Below are 25,397 nucleotides of genomic sequence, written 5' to 3'. Positions count from 1 at the left end.
AAGTTTAGTGGCGTAAAGCAATACGTATATATTATCTTAGAGTTCTAGAGGTTAGAAATTTGAAATAGTTCTCATGGACTACAATCAAGGTGTTATTGGTGCTGTTTTCCTTCTGGAGGCTCTACAGGAGAATCTGCTTCCTGCCTTTTCCCACTTCCAGAGACCACCTGCATTCCTCGCTTGTAGTCTCTTCCTCCATCCATATAACCAACGAACAGCACAGGATCTTAAAATCTCTCTCTGACTCTGACATTGACTCTCTCCCTTTCCTCCTTCACTTTTAATGACCCCTGTGATTACATTGGGCCCCCTGGATAATCCAAGATAATCTCTTCATCTCAAAATCCTTAATTTAACCACATCTGTAAAGTCCCTTTTTGCCATGGAAGGTAATGTGGTTACAGGTCTGGTGATTAGCACCTGGACATCATGGGAGGCGAAGAGAGGGGTCACTATTCTGCCCACCACAGGTATCAAACTACTTCTTCTGCTGAGGTCAAGTGTGAGCCCTGGATGATGGTGCCCACTCCTCCCGCCGCCTCTGTAAGGTGCCTCTCTCTAGGTTGCACACCCACTTGAATCTGTAAACTTGAAGGAAGAGCAGTCATTGTCCAGAAAGAAGCTGGAAAACAACGCCTCTAAATTCTTACCTCTTAAGGCCAAAAACCTTGCTCAAGTGAAAAAAAGAAAGATCAGAAAATACAGGAGTCAGATAAAACAGGTTTTTTTCTCTTCTGCATTTCCTTCCCCAATGAGATAAAGATTTCATGAGAATGTTCAGCCAAAAAGGCTGAATTAGTTCCTTCATCAACTCTTGTGCTTCAAGTACATGGAGAGGGCAGGCATATAAAAATGGCGGGTTGGGGTGCGGGAAGTTGTAGGAATGTTCATAAATGAAATCATCTTCTCTGCACTCAAGAAACAGGAAGACCAAATGTGAGCAGGGCTGACAAGGAGAACCTGGTGGTTTCCATGTCTGGAAGCAGCTGTGGAATCCAGGATTTTGACTCCTGTGAAAGGGTCTAGAAATGCTCCACGACACACAGAAGATAGTGCACAGATCACCGCTCGAAGTCTGGAGCTGGCACGAGCCTTCTCACTTCACAGCACACGAGCAAGGAAGTTGAAACAAGTGACTTAGCCCCAATTCCACCTAGAACTTTGGTTTTTAGAAAGCTGCTAGCCTAGGGAGAAATAAGAACACAAACACAGATTCAGAACCAGGAACTGAGCTGAGCTGCCCAGTGACTGACTGCCTGGATCAGTCACATTTCCAATATGACAGAAGAGCAGGAACCCAAAGCACGAGACCATGATTGTGTTTGGCGATCTTTAGGGCTGGATGGAGACAACTTCAACATTACCAAGCACTTAAAGTGTGTTTGGGTTAGGAGAGAATAAAAGAGAAATAAATATGAAGCTAAACAAACCCGCCTGTCTGAAATAAGAAAGCAAAACAAAAATCCAAAGCCTGTGACAAAATATGACTCTAAAATACAGCCAATAAAATCAACAACTGAAACATGAAATATTCCTGATGAAGTTAATTTTATAGAACTGTTTGAGAAAGACAAGTACAACTTTTGGTGATGTTTCTATTCAAATCTTTTGCTCAAATGCACATGTCTTGACAAATGGTGATTGGGAGCTCTTGGAAGGAAGCTTGGAATCAGTTTCTAACAAATACCTGCAGGGGATTCAGGTGCTAATAACAGCAGATGACACTCTGGGAAATGTCACTTTCCTTCTCTTGTGTCTCCTATTAGAATATTCAATTCTATGCAAAATGTATAGTAGGCTATAAATAAACATTTAGGGAGTTAGGATCTTGTAGACGATCTGCTTTATTTGCCTTTTCTCTTATTGTGTACTATCTTCTTTCTAAATCACTTCCTGGGGCACCTGGGTGGCTCAGTCGTTGGGCGTCTGCCTTCGGCTCAGGTCATGATCCCAGGGTCCTGGGATCGAGCCCCGCATCGGGCTCTCTGTTCAGCGGGGAGCCTGCTTCTCCCTCTCCCACTCTGCCTGCTTGTGTTCCCTCTCTCACTGTCTTTCTCTGTCAAATAAATAAATAAAATCTTTAAAAAAATAAATAAATAAATAAATAAATCACTTCCTAATTCCAGTTCCTGCGACAAATTATGGCCAGAAATTGGTCAATACATAAGTGACAGTTGCCCTGTGAAAAGTTCAATCAGCAGTGCTGATTGTTGAGATATGCATAAACTCTACTGCTGGCCTCCTCAAACGATGAAGAGAGCAAGCCTTTGAGTCACTGTGGAATGTGTGGACACTGCCGTAACCAGAGCCTGTTTGCTTCTGGGAATTTATTCACACCTAAGTTGGAGTCTATGCTCCCTAATCTTTTTCACTTCATTATACATGATAACGCATTGCTACAGACTGAATATGTGTGTCCCCTCAAAATTCATGGGTTGAAACCTCATCTCCAATGTGATGCTATTTAGAGGTGGGGCCTTTAGGAGGTGATTATGTTGTGAGGGTGGAGCCCTCATGAATAAGATTGGTGCCCTTATAGAAGAGGTCCCAGAGAGTTCCTTTGTCCTTGACTCCATGTGAACACACAGCAAAAAGAGTCGCTTATGAACCCGGAAGTGGGTCCTCACCAGACTTGAATCTGCAGGCACCTTGATCTTGGACTTCCCAACCTCCAGAACAGTGAGCAATAAATTCCTGTGGTTTATAAGACACCCAGCTACTGGTCATTTTAATAGCAGCCTGAGCTGACCAAGACACATACGTACTTCACAAGAGGGTAAACTGAGGTGATTTAGGATGTCAGTATAGCTCTTCAATGAAAGGTAATTATTATAACTGAACAAGATGACCTTAATGTTCCCCTCAGCTTCAATAAACTCTAGGCATGCTTCTTCCTGACTCTAAGCCTCTGCCCTCCCTTTTCTTAGAGGATTTGCTTCAGAAAACTTGCAATTTTAAGTTCTTTCTCTGCCTCTTTGAGATATAAATCTTTTTAAAGTCTTCTTGCTGGCTTTATAACCCAGGACTGACTTTTCCAAGTAGCTGAGAGCCATCCTTTGAAATGCAATCATCAAGGAAAATAGCACACCTATCTCTCAGGTTCTGTGGAAGGGTAGGTACCATATTCGAAGGTATGAAACTACTGCCTGTCATGAAAATATGGGAAAGTTTACTTCTCTTCTTCCTTGGAGTGGTGGCCTACCAGAGCAGGTTCTCATGATCATGTCAGGGCTTCCAGAGAGCAAGCAAAAACAAGAAGGCCTTCTTAAGGCCCACGCTTAGAACTGGCATACTGTCACTTCTGCTCTCACTTTGCCTCCTGAGGAGAGAACTTCCAAAGTTACACAGCAAGGGGCATGAGCGAGGGGTTTCAAACCTTCCATCGACCACGCAAAATATTAAGGAGTAAGCCTTTCTCGGTGAGACGTGGAAGCATAACCAGTGCTGGATGTTGCTCATTGTACTTGCTACCTATAGAAAGGGCAGCATCCTGTCAGACCGCTGGGACAACCATCAGCAGAGAATGAGTGAAGCTGCTTGTGTCGTGAGTCTACTGGCCACCGTGCGGCCATCTGACTGCCCTGAACACTGAATGGATCAGTATCTCCAGGCATGCTTATGACCCATTTGAGCTTGCTGTCATGGGAAACTGGCTGGGAAGCTCTGCTTTATATAGCAGTCTGATGGCCCATCAGATACGAAACAACATTTATAGTAAGTCTTACTTTGGTTTCCAACAAAAATATGTTGTCTATCTTGATATGATTTATTATCACTTTCAAAACAATATCCTTATTATTTACTGTGTCTTCATGCAAACCCAGAGAGACATTGCTCAGATTCCCCTTAAAAGAATCTGGACCATCTGAGCATCTTACAAAAGATGACGTTGATTCATTACCTTGGTGGTATTTACACTGATCTGGCAGGAGGAGCAAGGAGTACCTAGCACTCTACATACCTAGTACCTAGCCTTGGTAAGATACATGTTTCCTAGAAGTTTGGAGATGAGCCCTATGAAGAGTCAGGGACCCTCTACTTCATTAAAGCAGTCAGGACTGTCTCATCCCAAGTACAAGACAACTGACTATATCTTGTATCTTCTATGGCAAAAAGGGAAGCACAATACCTGGTAGACCTCTTCGGGATCCAAAAACAATGTATTCCACACTTAGGAGTACTGCCCTCGTCCATACACTGAATAACAAAGAAGTCTGCTAGCTTTGTACGGGGCTTGGAGTACAGGTCTGGGCTGCAGTGTAATTGCCATGCAATTTAGCGACCTGGTGGTGCTAGAGGTGTTAACAATGGGGAAAAAAAATGCAGTTTAGATTTTATGGAAGGCTTCCGTGGGAGAAATATAACGCAGTCCTCTGAACTTCTGAAGCAAGACCATGCTATTTACAGTGGAGGATAAAACACCTTTTGAAAGATGGTGCTCTGAGCCCAAATAGTGATTGAACACTTGACGATGTGATATCAAGGGATCATGTGTCTCTAACTGCCAATGATTATGTAGGTCCTCTTGGTTGGATCCTCAGTCATAAAGTTGGGTGAGTCCAGCAAATTCTTTGTGAAGTGGAAATGATACACCTGGAACTAAGCCTGAGCAAGGCCAGGCAACATGAGCCCAGAGCCCACGTTACCCACCACAGTTGCACCAGGACCCCTCCATCACACATTTCAGCAAACTGAAGAGGAGCAAAGGATCTAGCTTGGTTTACAGATAAGCTGTCTCAGTATGTGGGTGCAAACCAAAAATGGACAGCAGTTGCATTACAGACTTGCATGGCCTTGAATGCGAGTGGAGAGGGACAATCTTCTCAATAGGAACCCTTTTGTTTTGACTAATAGTATTAATTGAGGGACACCAGAAAGTTATTCTACCTGAATAAATCCCTTCTTGAACTTCACTCTTAGCATTTTATTCTTTTTCTAAAGTACTTCTCCCTGAATGTCTCCTAAGGTATCTCTTGGGCCTTCATTCAATACCCACTCAAAAGGGAAACTCTGAGAATAGTATGTTTTATTGTGACTGCTGCAATATGAACAATTTTTATTAATTTAGCCAATGGTTATTGCTTAGCAGCTCATATTACTGGTAGGAAAGGACACAGCACAAATAAGTTGATGGTAGCCAGCGATGCAAGGGAGCTCCTAGGCGAGGCTAGAAAGTAGAGACTGGGTAGGTTGGTGACTCAAGTGGATTTTGACCGCTTCATAAATGTAACTAGGATGAGTCATAACAGGGACCTTATCCATTCTCACCTTTGAAATGGTCTACACTGCTTAGCTTAGTACTGACCTTAGAAGCTGATGAAATTTGATCTTTGTCATGAGACACAGTTGAGGGCTTATCTTTACATCTGGTGTGTGTGTGTGTGTGTGTGTGTGTGTTTGAACAGAATAAAATATGTCAGCTTCTATGTAATGCCTGGGAAGATAGGTTATGCCTTTTTATTTCTGAAAAATATTGGTGGTTTTCTGGCTGGTTCCCAATGGTAGTAAAGCATTCTTTATTCTTGTGAACAGACTTAGAATTATTCTCCATGAAGGATTTACTTTTGACCTTATGTCATTTTCTGAACCAGCTAAGAACTCTTTCAGCTCTTCCTGAACTCTGATTTCTAATCATAAAATGATATATTGATTGGGTTTTATCAGTTAATGGCAGGACTGTGAATAATCCATCAATAACAAATTGCAGTGATAGAGCAGACCGTCATTACAAGCTAGGTCCTCTCAGAGAGCTACCAATATAACTGGGTATTGCTCGAACAGCATTTCTTCATTTATGACTGATGTCGTAATTGATGCTTACCTGAACTACAGCACTTGTTCAATGACTTTCTGTGTCTGAACTCTCCATTTTAACTTTTTTTTTTAATTATACAAAACCCTATACAATGTAGCGGGTATACGTTTAGGATCTACTAAATTAAGAAAAATACATGTGGAAAAAAGCTATTAGGAATTCAGTGATGCTTTTACATGTATTTACAAATAACATGCATTTTAATAAGAGTACATATATGTGAGAGACAGCATATCTATGTAATCTACAACCTGGGACATAAGTGCTTCAATTAATTCCTTGCAACAGCCTCCCATTGGCTGAAGCAGACAACTTGGGAACCAAAGCTTACCAGGATTAAGAGACGAAGTTAAGCAACATGTTTCAAGGCCAAGTTTTACTTTGCAGACAGTCTTGCAGAATGAAGCCTGTTTCCATCGCCAGTGTGTCTTGTTCCAAATGTATCCATGGCCCTGCTACAGTTTATTGTGCAGCCAGCCAAAAAGTTAGGAGTTTACTTGTATAAATAATTGACAGGTAGATGAGGGGAGCAATGCTATAGTAATAGTCTAGTTAGTTTAGGGGGAAATAAGCTAGTTTTTTTTTTTTTTTATCAAAAGACTTCCTTTATAAGGGCTACAAGGAGAGTAGAAAAATAAACAAGAAAGAGTAAATCTGAAGTGTGTTCTCCACTTACCAATATGGACAAGAGCCTCAAAACATCACTGGACAGTATTTCTGCAATTTTATCTAAAGATTACACTCTACATAGCACAAGGGAACAAAACTCTAGTATATATTCTTAAGTCTTCCCAAATGATTTTCCTTATTATTTATGAGCGTCAATGTAATTTTACACTTGCAATTGAGAGGACACATGTTTCTATGAAGACAACATTCCCAGCTCACCATCAAAAGGACACAAGCTTTGTACTCTTCTTAAGGAGTGAGTGGGGGGGGGGCCTTAACTGTGAGCCTTTGAAAGGGGGTCAATAGACCTGTTCCTTGGCATTATCATCTCAAACACAAACAGGTATTCTGCAACAAAGACCTTCATATTCCTTTCATCCTCTTTTACCTTTAACTTCCCCCTCACCCCCCACGAAATTCTCTGAGCTCCATCTGAAAAATATTAAGGCACAAATGTGAAACAGCTTAATTTTGTATAAAGCATTTCCAAACTGGTTTATTTATAAAATATGTAACATGTAATGTTTATGTACCTCTATTTACTTAGTATCTCTTCTTTTCATTTCATAAAACATATTTGTACAGAATGGTTTGTGAAAATCAGCTACCTAAGCAAAGACTTAAGGCTGTGAATCAAAGATTGAGAAAGCAAATCACCTTATTGGTTTCTCTCAAATTTTTACTTTATCTTAAAATAGTCAAGATATATTTTTAGTTAAAATGAATTAAAATTCACGTGGCTAAGACATAATATCAACTGAAAAAAAACGAAGCTATTCCTAAGGGGTATAATGCCAGTTTGAGGTATCTGTTCTTTCAAAATAATCCTTGGTTATATTTGGGTCACTCAGCTTTATATTTCCAATGTCAAATACAGTGTTTGGTACAAAGAAAGAAGTCAAAAGTAACAAAATGTTAATTTGAAGTAGCTTTTTTATAAAATTATTTTACTTCAAATTACTAAAAAAGAAGTACAGAAACCGTCTTTTTGTTCACATGCTTATTTTTTTTTAAAGATTTTATTTATTTATTTGAGAGAGAGAATGAAAGAGAGAGAGAGAGAGCACATGAGGGAGGAGGGTCAGAGGGAGAAGCAGACTCCCTGCCGAGCAGGGAGCCCGATGCGGGACTCGATCCCGGGACTCCAGGATCATGACCTGAGCCGAAGGCAGTCGCCTAACCAACTGAGCCACCCAGGCGCCCCACATGCTTATTTTGACTGTAATAAATTATGTTCTTCAAAAGCAAGATGTAGTGTGTAAGCACATCACCATTACACATGTTCTTGGTGAACAGAGCTTCTATAAAATGGAGAGGACGCATTGACAGGGTTTAGAAAATGCAGGCGTTCCAGAGTTTTTTGCACAATCTTCAATTACTAGGAAGTTTCACATTTCAATTCTCTGTAAAGAACTTTAATCTTGTATTTCCTTCTCAAACAAAATGTATTTTTAAAAAAGATTTTTGTCCCCAAAGAATCTAACTTACAAGTTAGGCAGAAACTCTTTTCTCCCCCTCTCTGTATTTTGGACAACTGAACATCGGTAAGGAACGTGGGAGAAACTACAAAGTTTCCAGTTGTTTGAAGAAACAAGTAGGAAATTCAGAGAAGTTATTAGAAATTGCCATAGAAATCAGAAAACCACAGAAGAATACTAAGAATAGTAACTAGGAAGCAATCAGCAACTTTTGTTTTTGTCTACACTAAATTCTAAAAAATGCTGAAACACATAAAGACAACAAATGCTTTAGAACAACCACTGAATATGATATCCTCCTACTTGCAGATGATCACACTTTCTTCTCTAGATCCAAGTGTTTCATTTTGCATTTGACCTTAATTCTGTTAGTTTTGAAATCCCCGCAGTCACCTTGTCAATCTATATCTGCTTCCTCCGAAAACAAATTAATTGTTGATGAATCCCTCCTTAAGACTTTACCACTTAAGGTAAGTTTTATTGCCTTCCGAAACCATGGGTAAAAGAAAGCATATATCAAGGGATTCGTAGCTGAATTATAATAAACACACCACACTAAACATAAGGAGGAGTTATAAAATTCATGTAAGCATCAATCGCAGCATCAATAATGTATGGCAGCCAAGAGACAAGGAATGCCGCCATAGCGATACCCAGTGTTTTCGCAGCTTTTCTCTCTCTCTTTGCCACGCGTTCCCGGTAACTCTCTGAAGAGGACCGAGCTTGGCTGGCTGAACTTTCTATCTCCCTAGCCTGATGTCTGGCTACCAAAAAGATCTTACCGTATATAAACACCATGGCGACAGTGGGTATAAAGAATAGAAGGAAACAGGGCGCCTGGGTGGCTCAGTCGGTTAAGCGGCTGCCTTCGGCTCAGGTCATGATCCCAGAGTCCTGGGATCGAGTCCCGCATCGGGCTCCCCGCTCTGCAAGGAGCCTGCTTCTCCCTCTCCCTCTGCCTACTTGTGTTCTCTCCCTATCTCTCTGTCAAATAAATAAATAAGATCTTTAAAAAAAAAAAAAGAATAGAAGGAAAAAAGTAGAACCCAGTTTTGATTCAGTGGCGCCAGACAGCCTCCTACACAGGTGAGAGCAACTACTAAGTCCTCGATTCCTTCCTCATTGGCCCCAGTGTAAAAGATGCAAAAACTATACGTGACAGAAAAGAACCAAGAGAGAACAGTGCAGATGCCTGACATCGAGACAGTAAACTTGGTGGGATAGGTCAGAGGATCAGTAACAGCAATGTATCCATCAATAGAGATACAGCACAAATGAAATAAAGAAGCAAAACAGAAGGAAGTATCGAAACATGTATGAAATTTACAGTAACTCTGTCCGAAGTACCAGCCGCTCTCCACAGACCTCACTGCGCGGAAGGGCATGACGGCCACTCCCACCAAGAAGTCCGTGCAGGCCAGGGACGCGATCAGAAAGTTTGTAGGTGTGTGCCGCTGCTGGAAATGAAGGATTGAAATCACCACCAAGAGGTTACCGAATACAGTCAGCACAGCTCCAAAGCCAAACACTGCATAGAGAATCATGCGGGGGCCTGGCGAGTAGGGAGTTTTGACACAGGATCCATTCACGTTCTCAAAGCAGAGCTCCACGGCTGCAGGAGGGGAGAGACTGCTCACCATTGCCCTCTTGTTGGAATTATTGTAAAATTGTCAAATTCCCGATGTCAGCAATTTAAAACAAGAAGATGTGAATTTCAAAAGCCTCTGGGAGGGGAAAAAAAGAAACCCCTCCAGTTAAAATGAAAACTAGTAACTTTCCCACCAATTTTTTTTTTGCATATTAACTATAACCTCTTGATCTTTCTAAAAAGTATCCCCCAGGGCGCCTGGGTGGCTCAGTTGGTTAAGCGACTGCCTTCGGCTCAGGTCATGATCCTGGAGTCCCGAGATCGAGTCCCGCATCGGGCTCCCTGCTCAGCAGGGGGTCTGCTTCTCCCTCTGACCCTCCTCCCTCTCATGCTCTCTGTCTCTCATTCTCTGTCTCAAATAAATAAATAAAATCTTAAAAAAAAAAGTATCCCCCAACTTTTAATATATCTAGAATGGGAACTTGTTGCAGAAAGTCATTAAAATTATAGTCAAATTTTGTACAACATAAATAACTGGTAATGCATTTCGTCCAATGATATATACACACATAAGATATAGATTAATATATATTAGAATGTAATTGGCTCATCACTAGACAATCCATTTTTGTGTTACTTTACCTTTGGATATCTCGCCTATAATCACCTGAGTTGAAAAATAATTGGGCTACCAAAGGTTGAGTTATATTTATGAAGTTATCTCCCCTGAGTGGCTACTTCAGCAGTAATGACAAACTATTCTTCATTTTTTCAAGAAGGAAAAAATAAATTGCATCCCCTTCAAATTATGACCTCAAAATCCCTTGAGAATAGCATGTGAAGACCAAAGAAAGATTTACTCATAGTAGCTTGCCAAAGTTATTTGGGTAATACCGTTCTTCTATTGCTTATATTTTCAGAGTTTTGGGTGGTTCCCCCCCCTTTTTATTTACTCATGGTTTGGACAGCTTGAGACTTGGAGAACTCTCTTACAAAGTGATACTAATATAATTTGTGTGTAAGTATTTTCCAGGCTAATGGCCAATTTCAGGTGTCTAAAATCAATAAGATTGATTAAAATAAGCAACAACTCCCCTAGGTCCTCACCTCCCCATTCCTAAAAAATAAAAAATAGTATAGTTTTAAACTTAGCCCAGAGAAGTAGGTACCCTCTGGGTACACTGGAGGGATATTTCTAGACTGATCCTGAAAGGAATGGATTCATGCTAAATCACCCAAAGTTCAAATAGGGAAAAAATTTGTTTCTCTAGGTATTTGAGGGTTATTCTTCTTATCCTGAGGCACACAATCTTTTTTTTTCTTCCATTTTTTTTAAACTTAAATTCAATTAATTAACATAGTATTTTTGGTTTCAGAGGTAGAGGTCAGTGATTCATCAGTCTTATATAACACCCAGTGCTCACTACATCAGGTGCCCTCCTTAGTGTCTATCACCCAGTTTCCCCATCCCCTTGCCCCTCTAGCAACCCTCAGCTTGTTTCCTATGATTAAGAGTCTCTTATGGTTTGTTTCCCTCTCTGATTTCATCTTGTTTTATTTTTTCCTCTCTTCCCCTATGATCCTCTGTTTTGTTTCTTAAATTCGTCATACGAGTGAGATCATATAATTGTCTTTCTCTGATTGACCTATTTTGCTCAGCATAATACCCTCTACTTCCATCGATGTCATTACAAATGGCAAGATTTCATTTTGTGATGGCTGAGTAGTTTTCCATTGTAGATATGTACCACATCTTCTTTATCCATTCATCTGTCAATGGACATCCAGGCTCTTTCCATAGTTTGGCTATTGTGGACATTGCTGTTATAAACATTGGGGTGCAGGTGCTGAGATGCACAATCTTAAAACAGTTTGCAGAGCTCACCAAACAATAGTTGAATAATTAATGTTTACTTTATTTAACCATGAAAAAGTATAATCTTACATCTAATCTTAATCTCAATCTTTGAACTAGAGACTGGAGTACTTAGATTGTCATTTATCCCATACCATAGGTCTGACCTTTGTTGAAAGTGCAGAATCCTAGAAAAGCTATATGCATACACCTAGGTGTAGATACTCCCTAGGTAGTAGATTTCACTAGTCTGTACATTTTAAATGTTTGTGTGGGGGTAAGTGTGTGTGTGTGATGAATGTGTATACACCCATGGTATTTTCAGGATTTGCTATTCTGTGAATTTTAAATCAAATCATTTTTACGCTTATTTCCCAGTTTCGTGCTTTACTTAGGCCTTCACTGGTTTGATGGCATAAATCTATGTCTCGTGTTTACTCTTGGGATCCCCACATGGGTGCATCCATGCGCTCACAGGTCAGTCTACCCAATAAAATCACCATTTAATAAACCCCGTATTTTCTTCTTCTGCCTCAGCTCTCCTGATAAAGTCTACCACATCTCCTATCTTATTCCCAGTCTGACTTAAAGAACTTCACCACTGCCACCATAGATGGTGTCCTGCCTGGAAGTCTCAGTGTCTATGTAAAGGATACTGTCTCTTCAACCTGTCGAACTCCTCACTTCATTGGTGCCCACGTAATGCTGCTATTGCGCAAAAAAACCTGAGCCCTTCCTCTGATCCTCATCCTTGGGCTCCAGAATAGCAGACTTCAGTCTTACAGAAGGTCTTAAAACGTGTCCTTCCCTAGAAGCAAAGACACTTGAGAAGTAATGAGCACTCCTAAGACCCACATCTTGGTGTTTAATACTTTTCACCAGTAAAATGAACTAGAGCTTCTCCAAGAAATGTTTCATCCAAGCAATGGGACAAGAAAAGCACAGGAAGAAACTGGAATATATTTTTATATCAGAAGCTAAGAGTTCTTTTTAAATGCTGACATTTTACAAGGACACTGTTGCTAACTTGAACAGACTCCCACTAGCCAAAAACTGGGATAATTTGAGTGCCAAAAATAATGAGAGAGAATAAAAGGTTATATAGTGGAGGGGGGAAATCCATGAGGCCATACTAATGATAGAAGATGATAGATAGATAGATAGATAGATAGATAGATAGATAGATAGATAGATAATAGATAAAGGAGGGCTCTTCCTTACAGTAGGATACCAAGCACAACTGATATTATATATGGGGAAAGTGTTAAAGCTGGAACATCATAGTTTTGGAAGCATCGCATTAATATTGATTAAAGCAAGAATTATCAATTGATGCTACATCTTACAACATGAGAGGGGAATTTTGATGAGAGTCAGGTATTTATATGGTATAAAATGCCATCTCCTAGAGATTGCTTATTAGCTGCAAAAGAAAAATATAGTAGCTATCCAGTGGAGAAATCAAGCCTTGACTGCATATCAAATTAACATCATCTGTGGTTATCAAATTAACATCAATTAACATGGCTACATATGCTTCTGGAGGGATGCCCTGAGTAGCACACAATAAAATGTGTAGAGTATTTTTTTAAATTTATTTTATTTTATTTTATTTTATTTATTTATTTGCGAGAGAGAACGAGAGACAGAGAGCACGAGAGGGAGGAGGGTCAGAGGGAGAAGCAGACCCCCCGCTGAGCAGGGAGCCCGATGCGGGACTCGATTCCGGGACTCCAGGATCATGACCTGAGCCGAAGGCAGTCACTTAACTGACTGAGCCACCCAGGCGCCCCTAAAATTTGTATAGTATTCCAGCCAAGAATGCATAACCAGAATCTAATGAAGAAATTTCAGACAAACCCAAGCTGAGAAACATTCTATTTTTAAAAGGTGGAAAGGGGGAAGGTTATATTCTTCAAAAATATTTTTGTAATAGAAGACTGAAGAACCTTTCCAGAATAAAGGAGACAGAAGGGCAAGACAATCAAAAGAAATATGTGATCTTTGAATGGAATATATTACTGGGCCAGTTGACAAAATTGGAATATGAATGGTAGATGGTAAAAGTATTGAGTCAGTATGAAATTACTGAAATATTAGGGCTAAAGGGCTGTGATGTATACAACTTAATCTCAGATGGTTCAGAAAAAAAAATTACATGCACGCATTGATAAAGTTGGAGAAAAGAACAAATGTCAAAGCAAATAGAGCAAAAGTTTAATAGGTGAACCCAGGTAAAGAGTACCTAAGTGTGGTTCGTACAACTTTGCACAGCTTTTCTGTGGGTTTAAAATGCTTTCCAAATAAAAACTTTCTTTTGCAAAAAGCAATTTTGAAAATTTCGACCTTTAGTATCTTCATTTTTATTTTATTTATTTTTTATTTTTTTAAAGATTTTATTTATTTATTTGAGAGAGAGAGAATGAGCACAGGAAAGGGGTAGAAGGAGAGGGAGAAGCAGACTCCCCGCTGAGCAGGGAGCCCCACTGGGGGCTTGATACCATGGCCGCGGGGTCATGACCTGAGCTGAAGGCAGACACTTAACCAACTGAGCCACCCAGGTGTCCTTCATACTGGGCTCCTAAGACAACCAGGCATAAAAGGAGGGTAGGGTATTTGCTGCTGCAGCAATCAGCCTCGGCTGTGCTGGGCAGTGAGCACGGTAGAGGATATGGCTGGAACCCTTGAACCAGTGGCAAATGTTAAAGGAATAACTTAGTCCAATAAAGATAGGATTTCTAAAGCCTCCATTTTCTCAGAAATGAAGCACCGCCACTGAGTAGAGAAACCTAACAAGCTAAGATCCTGGCTGAAGGCAAAGGAAGATGGAATCGGTGGTGGGAAAGAAAGAAAAAACAAATGTCCACCACATCCCCGTGACCAATTGTAGAAAAAGGGACTGTTTCACTTAACCTAATTTACCCAGCTTCTCAGTTTTAAAATGTGTATTGTATAATTACTTTTTTCATTTCTTTTATCTCCCTCTATTTCACTACTTTATATAAGGTGTGTTAGTGGTGTTTAACTTTATCATTTAGTCTGAATGTTATTGACTATTGAGAGAGGATTGTATGTCATCCAGAAATCGTGAACTTGGAGCTGGGAGCAATAATTGGGAGGATTGAGTTGCCACTTGGGTAAGAGGTGAATGTGTGTTGGGTTATATAAGGAATATTACAAGAAGAGAAAAAGAAGCACTTTGAAATCTAAGTATGGGGAAAAGAGACTGTTGATTGTAGAGGTCATGTATTAATCTGAATGCTCAGTATTCAAATACTCTTCCTATTGTGAAGATACCAAGCAAGGGAAATCAAGACCCGTGTCAAAACCCTCTCCCTATACCACCAGCTGAAGTGTGAACGCACGTATCCACTCAGAACTCAGGTGGCCAGAATCTTCACAGCAGCTGTGGTGGAGTCCCGAGAGTGGTGGTACTGTTGTCCTGGGTTCAATGTGGCAGAGGTCAGCTGAGAATGAAAGTTCCTGTGGTGGAATCTTCCTTTGCTTCCTCTCTGAACCTGGTCCTCCTGCCTTCCTGGAGATGTGGGCATCTACCCTAAACCTTTCTAATGAGCCAAATTTCTGCATGAACCATTTAGAAATGGATTCAATGTTATGAGTGGAAAAGAATGAGAATTCCAGGGTGATTCCTTGCTTGGGGGGCTACATAACCCAGCGGAGGACATAGTTTGGGTAGGAGGTGGGGCAGGGAGAGGTGGGACTTGTTGAAGCTGAGATGCCTATGGACAGTCAAACTGGGAACTGTCCAGTGGACAAATGGATAGATCCATGTAGAAGCAAAAGACTAGAAAGTGTTTTGGAGGACTGTCATACTATTCAATCACTGAGAGAACTAACAGTGCTAAGGGAATGATCATTTATTACGAATCGACTATGTGTCAGGCATCTCCTAAGTGTCACTATAACACAGTAAAATTCCAAGTCCGTGAATGACTTTACTATTCCATGTTACGGCCTGAATAAAATTTTCCAAGATGTTGGATTTATTTTATGGAGCATAGAACAAATTAGGTATAATAATGGTTCTGAAATTTCCATTATTAGACTCTTTCTTGACCAAAATCTTACTGATACAATATTTCCCATTGCATAGTTCAAATAATATTATAGGGTTTTTTTCCAACAATTTAATCTCCCTTTCTTGACTTATCGGTGTCAAACATACCTTCAGTTGGGATAGTTTCTTTGATTTTAAGAAGAAGCTGTTTTCTAAACACTATTTTCTTGGTTTTGAGAGAACTTAATTTATAATCTAGAAATCATATACTTAATAATATATCATGTCATATCATATCATATCATATATAATATATTATGCTTGAAAATAAGAACCCCAAAATAATAAGTAAAAGTATGAAGGGGAGGGGGCGTATTAACTCATTATCTCTTGGCATGTCTTTCTTACTGAACTATTTCAAAGGTAATATCGCCATTCTGTTTTATGACTCTGTATTTTTATGATTCTGTATTTTTACCCATACTCTGCTGCCCCTTAGTGGTCACTCTGAACAATACTGGGCTGACCAAACAAAAGCTAAGTAGGTAAATGCCCAGAAGGGAAGTGTCTATTTAAAAATGAGCTCCTTCTCCCCACAAAATTAGTCCCCTTCCCCCAAAAATAAACCCCACACCAAACACTTTGAAAGCATGTCAGTTAGGTGGCTGTCTACTCTCTCCCTTCCAAGCCACCCCTCCATAGAAACAGAAAATTTTTTCATACTTTGGTCTTCATTAAAATCACCTGAGGTTCTTAAGAACTCCAGGCTCTACACCCAGAAGTTCTCATCTCTACCGCTGAAGTAAAACCTGAAATATGCTTTTTTTAACCAAGCATCCCATTTGGTTCTGTCATTCTTCTACAGGCTCCTTTTTGAGAAACACTGCTCCAGGGGAGTTAGCACAGTTATCAAGGACAGAACTCTAAACTTAGGTCAGAAAATTCAGGTCTGGGACACCGGGGTGGCTCAGTCAGTTAAGCTTCTGCCTTTGGCTCAGGTCATCACCCCAGGTCCTGGGATCAAGTCCCGCATCCAGCTCCTTGCTCAGCAGGGAGCCTGCTTCTCCCTCTGCCTGCTGCTCCCCCTGCTTCTGCTCTCTCTCCTCTCTCTGGCAAATAAATAAATAAATAATCTTAAAAAAAAAAGAAAAAGAAAATACAGTTCTGTTCATTCCACTCACACTTGCTGAGCACCTTCTAGTGCCAGTTATCTATGCTAAGTGCTAAGAATGCAGCTAAAAGCCACAATCCCTAGCCTGAATAAGTTCATAGTCTAGTTTGGGAGAGGCCAAGTAAACAGTGCTCTGAGATAAGAACTCTGGAAAGAGGGAAGAGGAGTACTCTGAGAGACAAGGAGGCGGTGGACCGGAGCACCCTATGGAGAGCCTGGTTGATGGCATTTACCAGGCGGAGAGTCTGAATTGAGTTAGTAAGGACAAGTGGCACTTCAGTTTCCCATTTCCGTGACCCTGCACACCTCTCCAGCCTCTCTGAGCTTCAGTTGGTCACTTGCATAAGAAAAGGACAGGTTATATAAAAGGACAGGTTATATATATCCACGGATTTGTAACTGTGTGGCTGTTTCTGGTGCTTTTCACTTTTTATTGACAGCGAGTTTAAGTTTACAGTGTTTGCAGTGTTTGTGATAGGTAAGATAAAGGACCCCAAGATGCCCTTCACTGACTCCCCACAGATCCCCCCAATGTTTTATGGTTCCATTTATACATAGGATCCAGACGCCTTATGAAGAGCAGCTTGGTCTTCTTCCAACTAACACAGCTAAGATCCTCCCTGCTCACTGAATTTCCTTAATAACTTCACAATAATCTACCAAACAGAAAGCTGTAATGCATTTTTGTTTAGCCTTTTCATTGATCATGGAACTTCAGTTAAACCCAAGAAATGTTCCAACAGAAAATAGGATGAGACAGTGTGAGATGAAAGGAAATGGGATGAGCAGAGATAGAGTGAGGGGGTAAGGATAAGAAGACAAAGGAAAGGATGGTCATTCTCCCTCCCTCACAGCCCAGGACTGCAACCACCTCCTCTCGAGGTCCCTCCTAAAGCATGGTGTTTTTTCTTGCCCACAACTCCAGCAAGAATGGGAACTAATGCTCGCTAAGCACGAACCCTGTGTGAGGCACTCTCATAAAAGCAGCTTTATGTTGTTCACTTATTTAATCAGCACAACTCTAGGAGGTAATACTATCTTTTCTACCTGGCATGGGAAAACTGAAATAGAGGCTTTGAGTAACTTCCCCGAATCCACAGAGTGGCAGTGGCAGAACTAGGGTTTGAAGGAACCTGTGTCTTTGATTTCTACTCTTTCTGTAAGCTATCTGAAGTCAAAGGCTTCTCAGTGTGCTTTTATCAGAGAGAGGGAACACAAGCAGGGGGAGCGGCAGGCAGAGGGAGAGGGAGAAGCAGGCTCCCCGCTGAGCAGGGAGCCCGATGCGGGGCTCAATCCCAGGACCCTGGGACCATGACCTGAACGAAGGCAGACGCTTAATCATCTGAACCACCCAGGCGTCCCACATTTACACTTTTTAAAAGCAATCTTCAATAATCGTTCATTCTGATCCTTAACGCCATATTTTTTTAATTGAGATATAACTGACATTAAGTTGGTATTAATTCTAGGCATACAACATAATGGTGATGAGAACCTTTAACATGTACTTTCTTAGCAACCTTCAAATATACAATACAGCACTATTAACTATAGTCACCATGCTTCCCTAGACTTAATTTATTTTATAACTGGAAGTGTGTAACTTTTGACCTCCTTCACCCATTTTGCCCACCTCCTACCCCCTGCCTCTGGCAACCATCAATCTGTTCTCTGTATCTACAAGTTTATTTTTAATTCTACATATAAGCGACATTGTACAGTTTTTGCCTTTCTCTATATGATTTATTTCATTTAGCATACTGCCCTCAAGTTCCATCCATGTTGCAAATGGCAGAATTTCCTTCTTTTAATGGTAAAATAATATTCCATTGTATATATACCACAATTTTTTATGCATTCATCTATCAGTGAACACTTAGGTCCTTTCCATGTCTTGGCTATTGAAAATAATGCTGCAATGAACACAGGGGTGCAGATATCTTTTCAAGCTAGCAATTTTGCTTCTGTCAGATAAATATCCACAGGTAGAATCCCTGGATGACACGGTGATTTTGTTTAATTTTTTGAGGAACCTCCGTACTATTTTCCATAGTAGCTGCCCAATTTACATTCCCACCAACAGTGCATGAAGGTTACCTTTCTCCACATCCTCACCAACATTTGTTATTTCTTGATTTTTGATAATAGCCATTCTAACAGGAGCGAGGTGATATATCGTTGAGGTTTTGATTTTCATTTCCCTGATGATTAGAGATATTCAGAGCTTCATGAACCTGCATCTTTGTCTTTTTTGGGAAAATGTATATTCAGATCCTCTGCACATTTTTAAATTGGATTGTCTTTTTGCTATTGTCGTATGAGTTCTTCGTATATTTTGATAACAGCCCCTTGTCAAATATATGATTTGCAAATATTTTCTTCCATTCCATATGTTGCCTTTTCATTTCATTGATGGTATCATTTGCTGTCCTGAAGCTTTTTAGTTTGCTGTGGTCCCACTTGTTTATTTTTACTTTTGTTGTTTTTGGCATCAAATCCAAAAAGTCATTGCCAAGACTGATGCCAAGGAGCTTACTCCTTATGTTTTCTTCTAAAAGTTTTATGGTTTGGGGTCTTATGTTCAATCTTTTGCATGTGGTTGCTCAGTTTACCTAACACAATGTATTGAAGAAGCTATTTTTTCCCTATTGTATATTCTTGGCTCCTTTGTCATCAATTAATTGATCATATATGCATGGGCTTATTTCTGGGCTCTGTATTCTGTTCCATCGATCTAGGTGTCTTTTTATGACAATACCATACTGTTTTGATTATTATAGTTTTGTAATACACTTTGATGTTTAAACTTTGAAAGACTGTATTCCAGAATAATCTCATTACAAACCTGAATTTATGGAAATTATACTTTCTTCAACTCCAAAAACCAAAGAGTTGTTACCCCAGGATCAAATATAACCCCAAGCCATGGTATCCCCACCCTATTCCCTGACTATCCACATACTTTTATTTATTTTTAAATAGGAGATGGTTTTATTTTTTCCCATAGATTTTGTTAAAATAAAAAATTGAACGGTTTAGAAGTATCTAAGCAAAAAGTTAAAAACTTAAAGTCTGCCTTTGTGTATTTTTCCAGATATTATTGTTTCTCTCTCTCCCTGCCTCTGTCTCTATATTTTTCAAAACTGGTATCATAAAAAATATTTCATTTTGTAACTAGATTTTCATATATGGCAAACGTCTTGTATATCAGCAGTATAAATCTGGTAATACTAACTATACAGATACATTTATATTACAATATGGGCTCTGCATGCTATCATGTATTAAGTCATTTAATTTTCCCAATAAGCCTACAAGGTAGATACATCCGTATCTACTTATCACCTATCCACCAGGTGAGAAACCTGGGGCACAGAGACTTGCCCAAGATTACACATCTATAAGTGCTGGCGCTGAGGTTTGAATCCAGGCAGCCTGATTCCAGAGAGCAGACTCTTAATCACCGCACTACATTCTGCCTCTTCATTATCTTTGTTAATGCCACATTGTTATGTGTGTGCAAATATCCTTCACAAATCCCATTGACAGGTATTTATGTCGTTCCTAAATGTTTGATACCTTAGGTAATATTGTAATATACGTCATTTCATTATAGTTATCCACGCATGTCCTCAGTGTAAATCTCTAAAGGTGGGGTTGATGGGCTGAAGAATTAGTACATTGCTTTTAAACATTTGCAGAAAGGCTGTGTCCATCTGTAGAGCTCTCACTTTGTAAGAGTGTCCGTTCCCCCACATCCTACACCTGTCAGCACTGTGTATCATTATTCTTTCTCATATTGCCAGTCAGTTCAGTCTAAGAATGCTGGACTTGACCTGGGCTCTGTGATCTTGAAAAACAGTGATGCCTAAGGTCCTCACACTTTTTGCGTTCTAGGAAATGACTTATTGCAAAACCACCCTTCCTCATATGACACAGATAAGGCTCACAGATTTCCCCCTGTTTACCTAAGACAAGGCCAGAAAAAAAAAAAAGGTCAAATTCCCTTGCTTTGCCTCATAAATGATTAGCTGAAGTACTGGTCTCTACAGGTCAATTGGAACAAAATGTTTCTTGACCAAACTTTGCTTAAGACTCTCTCCTTCGCCAGGTGTCTTGAACTTTGGTCCACCCTCAGCCTGAGCCAGCACACAGTGAGAGAAGAGACTGGTTTCAGGGTAAAACATTTTCTGATCTTGTCATTCTGATCTTGTCCAGACCAAATATCCACACCCAATTCTTTCTAGTCTTGCTGACTCCTGTCTATAAAAGAAAAATCCTATAGCCTAACTCCTGAGACATTTGTAGATCTTATGGTTAGAGGGTTCTCCCCATCACAAGAGTCTCTTTCCCTTATCACAGTAACTTTTAAGTTAAGGGTCTCCTTCCTAAATCCAGATTTGTTTTTTATTCAGCAGGTTGAAACAATGACAACAAAACAGCTTGTTTTATTTCACTTTTCTTTATGTAATTTTGTTTGCTTTTCAAGTGTGATTATTGGCTATTTATTTTGATGGCTTCTAATACAGTTTAGAAATCTCCCCAGATTTGCTCAGTCCCAGGCGACTGTCGCCATTTGTCCCCAGGAGATCCAGCCACTGGAGACAGTTCCACACTGCTGAGTCTCTCCACATGCTTACCATGAGTGTGGGTTTCTGCAATGCCTTCTTGATGTGCCCTCCGTGAGCTACAGCAGCAGAGGTACACAGCTCCAAGCCAGTCCAATCCACGGAGCCCAAGCCTTGCTTTCCACTTTCTCCTTGAAACAATGTACAGTTCTAAGTTTTGGATCTGACTTTTTCGACCTGAGTAACACAACCTGAAAGTGTAGGGGGACATAATGCCCCATGGGGTGAACTTTGATCCATGAGAAGCAAGAGGAGGAAGGGAAGCAAAAGTAAATATCCCTCCCTTCGCCCTCTTCCCTTGCACTGCTCCAGATTTTGTGCCAAGGCACAGCTGTTATCTGGAAGGTCTATCTGGACGGCCAATCTGGAAGATGTCCCAAGTCACTGGTCCCAACTAACTAAGCCATGGGGCGCCTGGGTGGCACAGCCGATTGAGCATCCAACTCTTGGTTTCAGCTCAGGTTGTGATCTCAGGGTCGTGAGATTGAGCCCCGCATCAAGCCCTGCGTCAAACCCCAGATAGGGGTATGCGCTCAGCGGGAATTCTGCTTAAGATTCTCTCTTTCTGTGAATTGTCTATTCTGAACTTTCGGTCATTTTTCTCGTGTGATGTGTTAGGCTGTTTCCTAAGCACAGAAACTGAAGTGGGGAACAAGACAGGTTGGGAAGAATGCTCAAAGGAGAGGGGAATTAGGAAAGTCAGATGAGCAAGGGGAAAACTAGGAATATGGTCCTCACTGGAGACCAGCTTTAGTCCCATCCTAGGGGGAAGATCAGGAGCACAAGCAGCACCAGAGAATCAGTTCCACCACAAGCCCAGGAGTTAGTTCAGTCAGTCTTTGCCAGAGTCTGTGGGTCAGGGAACATTGCCTCCTGAGTGGGGCAGCTCTCCCTCCGGCCAAAGGCAATTCTGTGGAGAAGGCAGCTGTGATTTGTTCTTTCTTTTTTTATATATACTTAAATATAATAGTTATTATTTGGAGGGTTTTTTGCATAAGTTTACTCTTTTTTTTATTATGTTATGTTAGTTACCATACAGTAGTACATCATTAGTTTTTGATGTAGTGTTCCATGATTCATTGTTTGCAAACACCCAGTGCTCCATCCAGCATGCGCCCTCCCCAATACCCACCACCAGGCCAAGCCATCCCCCCATCCCCCTCCCCTGTGAAACCCTCAGTTTGTTTTTCAGAGTCCATAGTCTCTTGTGGTTCATCTCCCTCTCTGATTCCCCCCCTTCATTTTTCCCTTCCTTCTCCTAATGTCCTCCATGCTATTCCTTATGTTCCACAAATCAGTGAAACCATATGATAATTGACTTTCTCTGCTTGACTTACTTCACTTAGCATAGTCTCCTCCAGTCCCATCCATGTTGATGAGAAAGTTGGGTATTCATCCTTTCAGATGGCTGAGTAATATTCCATTGTACATATGGACCACATCCTCTTTATCCATTTATCTGTTGAAGGGCATCTCGGCTCTTTCCACAGTTTGGCTAGTGCGGACATTGCTGCTATGAACACCGGGGTGCATGTGGCCCTTATTTTCACTACATCTGTATCTTTGGGGTAAATACCCAGTAGTGTAATTCCTGGGTCATAGGGTAGCTCTATTTTTAATTTTTTGAGGCACCTCCACACTGTTTTCCAAAGTGGCGGTACCAACTTGCATTCCCACCAACAGCTGTGATTTGTTCTTAGTGATACAGCAAACACGGTTTGGTTACCATGGCACGTAAAGAGATCTGGCCAGGGTATCCATAGCCTCTACTACACGAAATTTGTCTTTCTTACAAATGATAACAATGTAAACCATTTGTATTAAACCTGCAAATACTTTCTCTTCATTCGTCATTCTCTTTCACTTTATTTTAGTGAAGAAATTATACCTTTTTATGTGGAGAGGATCAGAATACGCCACTCCAAAATATACCACTTTGGCATAAAGATTGTTTTAAGCTGAAGATATTTGAGATTCAACAGATGAAAAAAAGGGAGGTGGGGCCTTTTCAAAGCTTCTCTTATGTGACTAAAAGCAACAACTTCAGGGAAATTAGACTACTGTAAAAAGGAAAACTGGAATATAACCTACCCCAAATCCTTTCTCCAGGGGAGTTTTAAGACTGCTCAGACCTATATAGACAAACATTATCACAAACTTTCTTATCTCCAGTCTGTTCTCCTAAAAATCTATTTGTTTTTTCTAACTTAACCTATTTGTTTTTCTCATAAGAAGACTTTTCTCCTCTGTACCTTTCCTCTACTAAGTTAGGTACATAAAACCTTCATCGCTATCCCTTTGACAAGCCAGCTACTTCCTCTGTTGGCTCCTGTATGCATGTAAAATCAACCTTTTTGCCCTGCTAATCTCTTTTTTATTGGTTTAATTCATAAGCTTCAGATATTGAACTTAAGAGAGTAGAGGAAAAGCTTTCTTTCCTCTCCCCTACATGTGTCATAAATATAAATCATTCTCTAAGTTTTCTGTTTTCCTTGTCTTTTTCACTCCAAGATGAAAAAAAATCATTCAAGTGAAGAGGATATAATATAGGTCATAAACTTGGATCTACACAAAGAAATGAAGAGATTCAGAAATAGAATTTATAAAGAAAAAATAATTTTTTCTCTTATATTAAGTTGCTCTAAAAGATGGTTGACTTTATATCAAAAATAGAAAAATATATTATGTTTTTATAGCATACGTAAAAGTAAAATGCATGATAACAATAACATAAGAAATGAGAAGGAGGACCTGGGGATACACTGTTACAATGTCTTCAGAAACATATTACTTGAAGGTAAATTCAGATTAATTTTTAAAAGAGGTATAAATTATTTCTTTTAAAAGTTATATATAATAAGTCAATAGAGGAGATAAAATAGAATTATTTAAAAATTCTTAAAGCCAGGGAAGAAAGAAAGGAAAATAAACAACAAATGGAACAAATAAACAATGATTAGAAAGCTGGTAGATTTTAACTCAAACATATCAATAATAACTTCAAATGTGAATGATCTCTACATATCAGTTAAGATCAAGTGGAATTTGAAATTAAAGAAAATATGTTTCATCGGTCTTACACAATTCACAGTGCTCACCATAGCACATACCCTCCCCAATGTCTATCACCCAGCCACCCTAACCCTCCCACCCCCACCACTCCAGCAACCCTCATTTTGTTTCCTGAGATTAAGAATTCCTCATATCAGTGAGATCATATGATACATGTCTTTCTCTGATTGACTTATTTCGCTTAGCATAACACCCTCTAGTCCCATCCACGTTGTTGCAAATGGCAAGATCACAGACCTGTACCTCTGAAACAAATAATACATTATATGTTAAAAAAAGAAGAAGAAGAAGAAGATAGTAGGAAGGGAAAAATGAAGTGGGGGAAATCGGAGGGGGAGATGAACCATGAGAGACTATGGACTCTGAGAAACAAACTGAGGGTACTAGAGGGGAGGGGGGTGGGGGGATGGGTTAGCCTGGTGATGAGTATTAAGGAGGACACATACTGCATGGAGCACAGGGTGTTATACGCAAATAATGAATCATGGAACACTACATCAAAAACTAATGATATAATGTATGGTGATTAACATAACATAAAATAAAATTTAAAAAAAAGAGGGGAACAAGTAGTAAGGGGTAAGACATTGGAAAAGTGGAATTTTAGCTGAGTCATAACCAGTAGAGCTGTATTTGGAGTATATGTTAGAGTAAAATTATTCAAAAAAATATGTTTATGATAGCAACAAATGAAGAAATTACATACGACTCACAAAACATGTGTAAGATCTATATACTAAAAATTATAAAATACTGATAAAAATAAAAGTAAATAAAAATAAGTAAAGAGGTACACTGCATTCATGAATTGAAAGTCTCAATATCATCAATTCTCCTCAATGCATTCTATAAATTCAAAGCAGTCCCGGCCGAAAGTCCAGCAAGATTTTGTAGATACTGATTATCTGTTTCTAAAATTTGTATAGGAAGTCCAAAGAATTGAAATAACCAAAATAACTCTGGAAAAAAAATAAATCAGAGACTCACATTACCCAATTTCAAAACTTATTCTAGAGCCTCAGTAACTAAAACAGCATGATGTTGGCGAAAAGTAGACACATAGATTAATGGAATCGAATAGAGAGAACAGAAATAGAATCACA

At 39.8% G+C, this 25,397-nt stretch overlaps 1 protein-coding gene across 1 annotated transcript; it reads right to left on the bottom strand.

Moving 5' to 3' along the window:
• Window positions 1-8,359: 8,359 nt before the first annotated feature.
• TAAR9 (trace amine associated receptor 9) lies at window positions 8,360-9,602 on the bottom strand. Its single transcript, XM_031022518.1, is given in 3 exon segments — window positions 8,360-8,523; window positions 8,526-8,794; window positions 9,001-9,602. Coding segments are annotated over 3 exon segments (1,035 nt in total).
• Window positions 9,603-25,397: the final 15,795 nt, after the last annotated feature.

Source organism: Leptonychotes weddellii, chromosome 8 (assembly GCF_054177405.1).
Source record: "Leptonychotes weddellii isolate Sample4059 chromosome 8, ASM5417740v2, whole genome shotgun sequence".
Taxonomy (NCBI): domain Eukaryota; kingdom Metazoa; phylum Chordata; class Mammalia; order Carnivora; family Phocidae; genus Leptonychotes; species Leptonychotes weddellii.
The sequence above is the reverse complement of the archived record's forward strand: the minus strand, read 5'-3'. Positions and strand labels throughout refer to the sequence as shown.